The sequence below is a fragment of the Henckelia pumila genome, chromosome 2 (genome assembly GCF_033568475.1).
Source record: "Henckelia pumila isolate YLH828 chromosome 2, ASM3356847v2, whole genome shotgun sequence".
Lineage (NCBI taxonomy): Eukaryota > Viridiplantae > Streptophyta > Magnoliopsida > Lamiales > Gesneriaceae > Henckelia > Henckelia pumila.
In genome coordinates, this window is record NC_133121.1 from 9,622,796 (window position 1) to 9,635,775 (window position 12,980).

Sequence of the window (12,980 nt, forward strand, 5' to 3'; positions counted from 1 at the left end):
AATAAAAAATGATATTAAAATAGAAATACATTGCATGAAAATAAAAATTGAACACTCTAAATTACATGACATGAAAACAAAAATTACGAACTCCAAATTACATGGCACGGAAATATGAATTTTAAACCCGAAATAAATGAAACGAAAACACAAATACAAAACACGGATGTGGTACGTGTTCAAAGTTTTTTTTAGTCCAGCCGCTGCTCTCTCACACGCGCAAATTGCTACACCCCTATAAAACTTTTTTTTTAAAAAAAAAAAAAACAATCAAATAATTTTTTTTAAAATTAGAGTAATGTGCACGTCTTGACCAACATTGGGCTTATAGCCCATCTGGGGCCAACCCCTTTCTAATTTCCATTTTTAGCTATTCTCATTTCTCAAAGTAACTCCAGTTTTTTAGAATCGCTACTCGCTAGTCAATCCTATTTTGGACAGGGGTAGTTGACAATGGAATCCAAGAGATCAGGCCCATATTTGTTCCCTTACATTGGGCTTATAGCCCATTTTGGGAACTTGATGATCCATGTTATATCAGGATTCGAAAAAATTTTACCGCGCAAAAAATATCTCCCGCGCCACAAAAACCAAACGACAGATCCCCAATTCAGTTCTATCAACTATGGACGATTCTACAGATCAGGTTCCAGCAGCAATGGAAATCGAACAATCGAAGATCGTTTCAGAGGAGGAAGAGGACCCGCTCCTCAAATTCATCGGTTACGCCAAATCGACGTTGTTTCCTTGCAACCAAAATTCAGCTGAACTGGAAGAAGAGCCGACGGATGCGCCGGGGTGGAGCTGGATCGTGAAACGAATCCTCAAAACTTGCGTCGCGTATCCCACCGGTGTCACCCCCGCAGTTCTCCTGACGGAGGTTTTTCAGGTATCCGTACGTCATCTACAATTTCGTCATTTCTCGGCAACAAATACCGACCAAATGTCGATGCTAATGTTTCTCTAAGATCACGCGTTTTACAAATTCAAACACATAGAGGCTCACACTTTTTATAGTTTATACATTGGGCATGGATGCATGTACACAGGCTTGGAATGAGAAGAATAGGGGTGGCGCTCCTAGAAAACAGTCTGGATGTATGATCAAGTTGAAGAGGAAGCATAAAAGAGCAAAGTTCCGAAACACCGTTACAATTGATTCAATATACGAGAAAAAGTTCTTATCGTTGAACAGTGTAATTGAAGCTGTTATACTTGAAGCCTTTATTCTTCCCGGTATGAAGAATGCCTTCTCTGCAGTTTCAGTTTGTATCTAGTATGTTTACGTGGCATTAAAAACCTAGACTTTATTGGATATTGATGTTTGACTAGTTGGCCAGTTTAATCCCATTTTCAGAGATCTTCGTTGCTTCAGTTTGATTAACTCAAAATTAAATGTTACATTTTTAAAGGGACAAGTATCTTCATGGTCACCTTGGGGGATATTTGGAGCTCCAACACTATAGATCTATATCTTCACAGCAGGTTACATCACAATTCCTATTTATGAAGTCATAGCTATTGTTGAATCAGCTGTAATTCTTCGGATCTCAGTTCCTTTTACTCACTTACAGATGTAACCCATCTACCGGAACTTCCATTAATAAACAGAAATGTATACTGATTTACATAAGATATCGGATGATTTTCTAGCACTCCAAATTTACGTATGTCAAGTAATATTTACTTTTGTGGATATTCGTCCATCCAACTCCAACACACACAGGTTTAAAAACATAGCTGATTCAAAAAATGGGATTCTGAAGGGAGGCCGTGAAATTCTCTTAACTGGATGTCGTCTTCGGGCTGCCTCAGGGGTTACACGCCTTTTGCCAACTGAATATCTTGTTGTGCTGTTAGATGAGGTATCTCTGGCTTTCTTGTTCTTCCTATTTTCTGCATCGTAACTTTGTTAATTCCTTATGAATTTTGGCTGAAGTCTGAACAATGCTTTGCACAACATGCGACAGAAGTTTTGACCTTTCACGTTTTAGTCATCAAGCAATAATGAAACCTGTACACTCTTGGCTACATTTAGATGCAAAAATGATGGTTCTCCTAATTCAATTATATGATACTTGTTATGAGACTATCTTTTATCTTCTATTTCTACTGATGCAGGACGAAGATGATGATGCCATGCTAATTGGAGCACAGTTTTGTTCTGACTCTTTTTCTTCAATTTCTCTCGATGCAGTGAAGGAGGGAGCAATCTATTCATTATATTCAAGGTATTATACCATTTCTCTCATGTCTTTCTGTCGAACCAAAGTGGATCAATGCTGATTGACTCTTCTGGTTTTTATCATAGTTGGTTGTGTCAGGTCTTTCCCTGGGTTATAAAGAGAGCCTTTGGAACTATTTTGCTGCACCGTTTTGTCTTCCTTCAAGAAGTTTTATAGAGTATATGAGCTCCGAGTCATTATTTTGAAAGGATACCATTTAATACAATCAATAATGGCTCTTACATTTAGTAAGAGGAGATTAAACAAGCTAAAATTTGCAACTTTTGTGATTCTGTGGTATATTCTCCATGTTATGTCACCATCTTCTTGGTTTTGAACAGAATTGAACATATAGGATCACTGGAAACTCACGGGAGATCTGGTAGTTTGCAAAGGAAACAAATAAATCTGGTAGACAATGATGGCGTGAGATTAAAATTCTTACTCTGGGGAGAGCAGACTGCAGTTGCCAATCTACTCAGGTATACTTGGTCCTTCACTTCTTATTTTTATTCATAACTTTAATATGTTTCTTTTTGTTGAACATACATGTAATTGCATTACTGCTATGCAGCGTGGGAAGCATGCTTGCCATTGATAAACCATTTATCGCAAGTTCTATCGATAGTTCTCTTGATGCATGCAATGAAATTTGTCTGGAATATGGCAGTGCAACCCAGCTATATTTGGTGCCTATGATTCAGCATAGAGGACAAGTAATTAATGCTTAATGTATCAGTGTTTTAGTTTTGATTTTTTTAGAGTGTTATGACAAATCCACTCCATTTTTTCAGGTATGTCTTCCACTGACACAGGGCCATTATCAAGGATCAGGATTGTTAAGTGCATCAAATCTGACTCAGGGACCTATTGTTTCTCAAGTGACATTACCTTGTGATTCTCAAGGGTCCATTGACTTTAGAAATTATCCCTTTCGAGTAAGCTCTACCATCTCCACACTAGCAAGTACATGATACAGCCTTTTGCTGCAAGCCTGCAAAATATAATAAAAGTTAAAAGCAACTATTCTTCTCTTTCTAGAACTTGATAATCTGATTTCAAGATCTGTGGCTTAGGTAAATAGCTTGGTTTATTTATGAATGGCATAATGAAATGGTTGACAGTTTGCTATGTTCTCGACTCTAGACTTAATCAGAGATTGGAGTGTTATATTTTGTTGATATATAGTGTGTTCTATAGGCTCCGTTTGCGGATAACTTATCCGCTTTTTTTAATTATTACATGATCTTTTTAATATATATAATATTATCTCGTTCCATGTAAAAAAAAATGTTTGACAGTTGACTTCCCATATATTTGAATGACTCTGGCATATGACTTTGTCAACATCACCATACATGCAATCTCTTTCTGTGTATAATGGATCAACATTTATTATAATCTAAACATTCAATTTCTAGGATTTCTAAACTTATTATCCAAATCCTACGTGCTCAAAGTCTTTCAGCCATATGTTGTAGATCTAGCTGACAAGATGACTGGCATAAGTCTCTATGGCATTGTGAGAAACATAAGTAGAAACTCAGAGTCAAGGTTTTCTTTGAAGATTGAAGATGCAACTGGAGCAATATGGGCAAAGCTAAATTTCATTAGATCTTGGTATGTAAAGTTTTTTGTGACTCGCATGTGCATGATATATGTGATGTTACCCTTATAATCTATAATAGTGGATTCATAAAAGTTGAGTGATTACCAGATGCATTTAACAATCTGCTATGTGGTATGTAGTGTTTAAAAGATCTGAAATATGAAGTCTATGAATAAGAATGCGTCCATATTGTAGCAAAAGAATTTTGCAGAATCACAATATTTTTTTCCTTTTAAAGTCACTCAAGTGCCGCCTCTCGGTCTGAAAAACAAGATTAGTATTCATTTTTAGGAGCAAAAGAATTCTCGTGCTTCTGAAAATTAGAAGGAACAAGAAACACTAAAATTTAGCCATTAACCTAGTAACACATTTGGTTAAGGATTTAGTGGTAGCTTGGTATATGAAAAGAAATACACTTTGAGACGGATGATGAGATTTCTGGTGTATTTGATAGAAGGAAGAGAATCAGTTATTAAAACTTTCAATTGTGTACATCTACCATAAGATGTTTGATTGTACACTCACTTAAGATGCCAAATTAAAGGAATGACCTGTTTTTTTTCCCTGTGATCGTCCTCAGGTCATTGGGGAGATTAGGAGTTGGTCATACAGTCTACATATCTGGTTTAAGCTCTTCAATGATGCGTCGGAAAAGGTAACTGTGAACTGACTTTATTTTGAGTGATGCAAGCACTGGAGATATTTAAGTGATTTCTTTTCCTTTTCTGGATTTCTTTACTTTATCTTTTTGGTTCGTTCCATTTCAGAAGTTTCTATGAATAAAAAATTGTGCCATGAAATTTTTTTGATCAGGCTTGAATTACTATGGAATGAGAATGACACTGAAGCATCAGTCATAAATACAAGTTGCTTGCTGGCTTTTCTTAATTCATCTTGTCTCCACAAATTATCGTGCCTCTCTGATTTATCTCTCCACATGAGTGGTGCACAGGTTTGTGAACTTCATTTGCATTTAGCAGTAAGCAACCTCAGTGTACATTGACAAGTTCCCATTTTATTCTTTGGTAGGAAAAATTCGTTTCAATTACAGCAGTTTTCCAGATAGTTTTGTATGATTTTCCCTGGAAGCATAAGGCTGAACAATAAGTTTGTGCGATAAAGTATGGTTTTGGTGGTGTTAGTTGCCTAGTTTAGGTTTCTTGGCTATTTTGGAAGACTTGAACCATGCCGGTGATACTTCGTTTAGGTCTTGTCTACTTTTTTTATGCATAATACTGATTTGGTCTGGAGGATTTACCTTTTTATTTTTAGTAATAATTGTATCCAATCTCATTATCTTTCTGGCATTCTGACTCTGGTCTTGGTGTGTAAGTTGAACTCAAGAGCATTTTCTTTTCCTGATAAACCATTCAGGTATGCCGAGTATGGATAGATCAAATTGACCATTGTCACATAAACACAAGATTTATGCATGTCCCTTGCGGTCATCTTGTTGACTTGGCATCGGGTGGAGATCTTGAATGCAAATTCTGCTGCCATATTTGCAATGCTGAAGTACAACGAACCTTCGACTTAAAAATCACTCTTGCAGATGATTCGGCAAAGTTATTTGCTTGGTGTGTTGGTAGGACTGCTGCTGAGTTGCTGCAGATAACTCCAGATGAGTTCTATGAACTTCCTGATGTAAGATCAAATAAATGTTTACACGTTTTCACCTTTCCTATAAAAGTGAATAAAAGATTCGAATGTTTACTCTAGTCTTAGGTGTACGGTGTACCGGAGGACAAGAAAACATAGTCTAAACTGTAACTTTTAACACAGTTATGAATTTCAAGTACTTTATTCGGTATCATGGAAAACCAAAGAATAAAGTTGACGTTCGATTTATATCAACCTTTCTTTCCTATTTTCTTTTGAGGTTAATGGCTATATAATTGAAAAAGTCTTTTTCCAGTGTTTATTTTGCTTTGATGCAGAATCAAGTATGTGCATAGCATGTTTGAACATGCCGGTTGACAAAACATTCCAGCATGTACTAAGAAATCTTTTGTTTTTCCTGGTGTTGCTATCCTTCAGGAAGAACAAATTATGTATCCGTCTGCACTTGGGCTGGAAAAGTTTATTGTAACAATCGTGAATTGCGGAAGGCAGCAGGACCACAATGTATCGGCTGAGCAAGGCGCTGACATGGTCGATTGGGAAGTCACTTGCGCGATGAAATGTGAATGAAGTTTTACGCGATAGTCCTGGTGCTAATTTTTAAATCTAGGTACGTGATGAACGAGTAAGCGTAGTCTGCCTAAAGAAATGTGCTAATATTTTGAAATCTCTCAACTCCTTCACAATATTTGTAATGAATAATGTTGTGGCATCTTGTTACCTTGTAAACTCAGAGTTGGAAGGCATCTGCACTTGATTTCTGTCATTTATGTGATTATGTCTAGTCATGTTACCGTAACAATATAAGTCAGGCATATAGGATGGTGTAAGCAGTAAGTGTGTTTGTTCAGTGATGTAAATGAAATATTAGAATAAGAAAGACAAATCTTTTAACATACATTGTATTTTTATTTTATTTTTTTTTTGTAGAGAATTTAACATACATTGTAAGTAATTAGTGCATTTGCTAGTTAAATTGTATTTCTTCGAATGAGCTTCATATCAAGAAAATATGCATTGGACATTATAGATTATAGACTCAACGATATAAAAAACATTTTTTTATATATATAAAAAATAGAGATATCGTGATCAAGAATTTTTCAGTATATTGTGCATATAACTCATGCTAGAGGGATATAATTGTAGATAAATCAATGCCATGAATAGAGCTGATTATTTCTTTTCATTTAGTCAATATAAAGAAAGTCAACGTGGTGACATCATGGGTTTGGAAGGTCCAATTTCCACTTCCCAGGCTAAGATCCGAAGAAGGGGTTAAACTAATAAAACCAAACAAAGGGCTAAGATGAAAAAAAAAAAAAAAACAAAGAAAGGAGGGATGATGAAAGGGGTAGCCAATTGTACCGAACTTTAACGCTCTAGCCCACCAATCAAGTCTTTTTTTTTTAATTATTTATTTCATGTAAAGAATACTTGCCAATGTTAAACTCAAGTAATAAATTCCACGACAAAGTACTTTATATCTAGTCAAATGGTTACCCAAATTATTAGAACTGATCATATAAGTTTAAAAATACTTTCAAATATCTATATACAAATCAACTTGGGATACATATATTGCGAATACTTATAAAGTAAAATTGTTTTTTTTCGACATGAGAGGGAGACGTTTATCAATGGGACACCAAATGTTATAAAGTATCAAACTTTACATTTGAATCTAAATGTAGCCTTTATAAGTTAACAATTTTTTGTATGTGTCGCCATGTTTCCAAAACTAACTAGCACCGACTATTTCGATTCCAATGAAAGGCCGAACTAATTAATTTGAATTAAAATGTATCTATTCTATTATAAATATGTAGGTTTTATTGTGAATTTACATTGGTGTCCTTGTGTGTTTAATGACACTAATTAATGAGTTTTTTTTATTAATTTCTAATGAATTTAATTATATAGTTTATATTTAAACATTACTTACATAAAACATGATGAAAGAATTATTGAGCTATTTTTTTTCTCATTTCATTTCATATTTCTTATATTATCTCTTTAGTTGTGATTGTTAGCTAAAATTTATGATTTCAAATATTAAATTTTTTTTATATACATAATCTATTCTATTATAAATATGTAGGTTTTATTGTGAATTTACATTGGTGTTTTGTGTGTTTAATGACACTAATTAATGAGTTTTTTTTATTAATTTCTAATGAATTTAATTATATAGTTTATATTTAAACATTACTTACATAAAACATGATGAAAGAATTATTGAGCTATTTTTTTTCTCATTTCATTATATTTCTTATATTATCTCTTTAGTTGTGATTGTTAGCTAAAATTTATAATTTCAAATATTAAATTTTTTTTATATACATAATTATGCAAGTTCTATTATGAATTTACAAACATCCTCTTATTCGTTTAATGACTTTAATTAATGTGTTTCTTTTTGGCTTTATAATTAATTTAATTTATATGGTTTATTTTTATACATTAATTGTATAAAAATGGTGAAAAAATTATTGTTAGTTATTTTTTTCTTTATTGCTTTCTAATCAATTTAAGTTATATAGTTTATGTTTAAAAATTACTTGCATAAAACATGATGAAAAAAATTGTAAGCTATTTATTTTCCGATTTGAATCATTATTTCTTACCTCTTTAGTAGTGGTTGTTTGCTAAAATGTATGTTTTCAAATATTAATTATTACTATATTATATATAATAAATATGTAAGTTCTATTGTGAATTTACAAATATTACATGGTTGCTCTTGTGTGTTTAATAAATTTAATTAATGAGATTTCTTTATTACTTTATAATGAATTTAAGTTATATAGTTTAGGGAAAACTGCAAATTTGGTCATGTATGTTTGTCACTTTGCGATTTTGGTCCTCTATGTTTTCATATTTCAGTTTTAGTCCTGCATGATTCGATTTTTGGAAATTTCGGTCTTTTTTATTCGAAAATGCTTACGTGACATTGTACACGTCAGCTCCACATCAGCACTGAATTGGTGCCACGTCAATGCTACGTCGGAAAAGGACTAAAATTGCCAAAAAATAAAGATAGCGGACTAAAACTGAAATTTGAAAATATAAAGAATTGAAATCGCAAAGTGAAAAACATACAAGACCAAAAAAGCAATTTTTTCTATAGTTTATGATCAAACATTACTTGCATAAAACATGTTAATTTAAAAAATTGTTGTAAGCTATTTATTTTTCTATTTGAATTATTATTTCTTATATCTTTAGTAGTGGTTGTTTGCTAAAACTTATTTTTTAAAATAAATTTTTTATTTTTATATATAAATATGTAAATTCTATTGTGAATTTATAAATATACTCTTGTTTGTTTAATAACTTTAATTAATGAGATTTCTTTTTGTTTTTTCTAATTAATTTAATTTATATGGTTTATGTTTATACAATACTCTTATAAAATATGGTGAAAAATTATTGTGAACTATTTGTTTTTTTTCATGCATTTGTATTTTTTTTATCTCTATAATTGTGGTTGTTAACTAAATTTAAGTTTCAAATAAAATTTTTTTGCACCCATAATTTTTTAGTTTAATTTTACAAATTAATTTAATCGTGTAAATCACAATTTCGATACAAACTCGGTAGCATACTGCTCTTTGCTAGCCCTCGATAATATGGTTATAAACACTTAAATATAAACTGAATGACTTAAGAAACTTTGCTACACTTAGAAAGAATCTCGTGTCTATTTAAACTTATGTGTTTAAATCAAAGTTTTTTGAAAATAATATTTTTATGATTTTACTTATAAATTAATTAAATAAAACAAAATAAAAGATCATTTTGATATATTTTTTTAGAGTTTTTAATTTTATAATTTGTAATAATTTTTTCCGACCAACGTTTTCTTGTAGATTATATTTATAAATTATTTTAATAAAACATGATGATAAATCATTGCGATAAGAATATAACAAAAGAAAATGATACGATAAAATCAAATATGAGAAAAAAATTGTGTATTCCAATGTTTTAATTTTTTAAAAAAATATTTTTCAAATTATTCACATATGAGTAATTAACATGAATTTTGAAATTTAATGCTATATATTTTCATTATCTTCTGTTAAGTTAATTAATTTTTGAGTAGGTATTTTGTGAAATGGTTCCACAGATCTTTATCTTCCGTTAAGTCAATAATTTTTTATATGTGACCTAAATAAGAAATATATCTCATAAAACACTTATGAGTTTGTCTTGCATGAGTTGTTCTCTTAATTTTCTTTCAAATCTAATTACTCTAACGTATGTTCTTCATGTCTGAAATCCACTACTAGAATTCAATAAACATGTAATTAATTTAATTAAATTATTCATATATAAATAATTGAACATAACAAAAACTTGAGAATTAATCATATAATACAATCAAATTACAATAAAAAAATAGAAATATCCTGAAACTAAAATCAGTGGTGCCCTATACGCTTAGTTCATGGTAATTAACTGAAGATTGATTCACATTCTGTCTGAACCACTTGTAAGTTGCACCATTGAATGTGGTATTCATGATAGAATCAAGAACGTGAGTAAAATTTCCAAGTACGCAATGTATGAGGACACATGTTTACATGCAATGACTCATTTGGTTAATCGGGATTAAAAAATTAAAACTCATGTTTAGACTGTAAGAATCTCAGTATGAGGTCGGTGTTCCAAAAATTCATTGGATACCACAAATACCGAGCATGCTCTTCGACCTACTATGTCCTAGATAAGTACCACACACAATGTTCTATGGATCCAGTAGATGTCACACGGTAATAAAAAAACAAGAGCTGAAGCGACCCTATTAAACTTACTATCTCAAGTTATATTAGGCTCAACGTGATTATCACATATTCATACATACATTATGGATAATCATGCATCATCTCACATATATCTCAGTCAATACTTACGTATCTCAAAAAGTCGTTTTAGTCCATACAACTCTAAGATAACCAAACGAAGTTAATTATTTACAATTATATTACAAAATAGTGTTAATAGTTAATTTTTTATTATAAAAATAATTATTTTAATCATATGAGTTAAGTTGGCTTTGTAGACTACAAGATCTTAAAATTTTAAGATTTATTTATGACCACGATGTTTCATGTTAGTTTTGGTTTTGGTTCTGGTTCGGGTTCAGATTCGCGTTGCAGTTCGAATTCCGCTTTGTTATTTTTAGAAACCGGAATCAAAGTGTAAGTACTTGGTTCGAGTTCGGATTCAAGTTAGGGTTCGATTTTCGGTTCCAATTCCGGTTTACATATTCAAAAAACGATGTGTTATTTTTGGAGTGTTATTAGATACAACTAAAATGTTGCTAGTCAGCGACTTGTATCTTTTATTGCATGCAAGTTTTTCTTTACTCGATTGGTTAGGTTAAAACCATCATCGACATTCAAGGAATTCCACTGAGTAGTTATTCTTCTATCAACGACTCCCATTCACTTCCATTCTGCTAGAGAAGAGTATTCGAAAAAGAGTTGGGAAAACGCCATTTTCAATTTCAAGATCTTGTTTTTGCTCAGAACCCGAGATGGGTTCATCGTCAATCTCTTCAGCATTTGCTTCTTGCTGCTCGGAATACACCTTCTCGAAAAGGCTTTACGTTTTCTGATCGTATATTTCGAGTGACGCGCTGTTTTTTTTTTTTTTTTGATTGATTGGTGGGGTTCTCTTTGAATTCAGCAAAATCAAGCGGGTAGTGGATGCTGGAAGTTTCTTGATCGACTTTTTAGACTGGGTTTTTCTTTGGCTTCTCTTTTTGTGTTTGCTTTTTGGTTCTTGGGTCAGAGAAATTGCGGTAGCGATGGAGGAGTCGCAAGAACAGAGGTACATATGCAGGATATGCAGCAAAAGTTGCGTCAGTGGGAAGTCTCTTGGAGGTCACATGAGGGTTCATTTAGCCCAGATTTCAGCTTCGAAAAAAGCAGCAGAATCAAAAGTAGCAATTGGAATGGATTCCGAATCCGGGTTTGATCAAAACGGTGGGGTTCAACTCGAAACACCCTCTAATGATCAATCGAACAGTACGTTTCCGAGCGTAGAAGACATCAAGAATGGCCACGGTAACAAAGATTACGAAGAGTGTGATCCCAGTAATAGCTATGAATTAAGAGACAATCCTAAGAAATCTTGGAGAATTTCCAATCCGAAACGCTGCATTTCAAGAAAGGCGAGCTGTAAAGTGTGTAACAAACGGTTTCCATCATTGAGAGCTCTGTCAGGTCACATGAGATTCCATTCAACGAAGAGTAAAGGTCTGCATCAGTGCGCGACATGTGGGAAAGCATTTGATTCTATCAGAGCCATGTTCGGTCACATGAAGAGCCACTCCAAGAAATCATCAAGGGCTCGGGGTGAATCATCTGATAATTCAGTAGGCTTGGGGAATTTATGCCCGGTTCGTAAAAAAAGGTCAAGGGTCAGGTATAAGACTGAAGAAAATCCTGAGGCATCCAGTTTCAATGCATCCCCCTCCTCCGCAGTTTTCGAGTTTGAGGAGGAGCAGGATGCAGCTGTGTGCTTGTTGATGTTGTCCGTAGGTGCCACTGAGTCTTCTTATGATGATTCTGTATATTTTGGAGCAGGATCATTCAGTAAAAGTAGGGAAATTCATGGAATTGATGGAAGTTTTGTTTGTGATGGTGTTAAAGCTGGGATTCAAGAAACAGATTCAGAATCCTTGAAATCCATGTCTTGCAAGAAACCAAGACTTTCTGTACATGACTTGGAAAAGAGTTCTCCACTCGAGGATTCTGAGAATAAGCATGGGAACAGGCAAACAATGCTTGATAAGAACTCTAATTCTCACCAAGCGATAGGAAGCCACATAGCAAGGCCTACACTGCCCAGTAACATATCCTCAGTGGACAAAAATGCTGGCCACTTATCTCTAAACGAAGATCGTATCAAACATGATGATCAGGTTGAACATAACGGCGTTCGACTAGAGCAAGGAACCAAGGATTACCAGTGCTCGACATGCTTCAAGTTCTTTGGTTCGGGTCAAGCTTTAGGTGGCCACAGAAGGGCTCATTATACTGTATTTGCTGAAAGCAAAACAGAAGAGAAAACAGCACAAACTCATGGTTCTGGAATCGTTGACAACTCTCTTGATCTTAACGTTCCTTTAACTGCTGATGAAGACACAAGCAGCGCAACTGGTCATGTTGGACTCAATCTATGGCGGGTCGAGAGGGGCCATGAGCATGAAGCGCTGGTGCTCACTAACTGATGACTGAGATGATATCTCAATCGTTTCTCTTCCAAGTGATTTTGTACAAGCTAGTTGGCCAAATCTCAATACAGATTTATACCTAACAAACATACAGATTTATTGCTTTGTGCATTGATATCCTTAGTTTTTTTTAGTCTGGACTAAGACTTTGTATAGAACTGATCCAGTGAACAATGTTGCATTTCAAATTACCAGCTCTGATTCAATTTTTGAAACAATTTACTTGCAAAAATGGAAAAATATGGGGTCTCATCTTATCTAAGATTGGAGGATGCAT

At 33.5% G+C, this 12,980-nt stretch overlaps 2 protein-coding genes across 2 annotated transcripts; both read left to right on the forward strand.

Moving 5' to 3' along the window:
- The first annotated feature begins 642 nt into the window (after nt 1-642).
- Nucleotides 643-6,329, forward strand: LOC140884972 (uncharacterized). Its single transcript, XM_073291881.1, has 13 exons — nt 643-889; nt 1,050-1,236; nt 1,413-1,485; nt 1,727-1,865; nt 2,122-2,231; nt 2,567-2,707; nt 2,800-2,941; nt 3,020-3,163; nt 3,694-3,845; nt 4,415-4,489; nt 4,648-4,786; nt 5,209-5,478; nt 5,872-6,329. The coding sequence occupies exons 1-13, from the start codon at nt 659-661 to the stop codon at nt 6,022-6,024; spliced, it is 1,956 nt and encodes a 651-aa protein (XP_073147982.1). The 5' UTR covers nt 643-658; the 3' UTR covers nt 6,025-6,329.
- A 4,943-nt stretch (nt 6,330-11,272) lies between these two features.
- LOC140877188 (uncharacterized) lies at nt 11,273-12,700 on the forward strand. Its single transcript, XM_073280720.1, has one exon. The coding sequence runs from the start codon at nt 11,273-11,275 to the stop codon at nt 12,698-12,700; it is 1,428 nt and encodes a 475-aa protein (XP_073136821.1).
- The last annotated feature ends 280 nt before the right edge of the window (nt 12,701-12,980 follow it).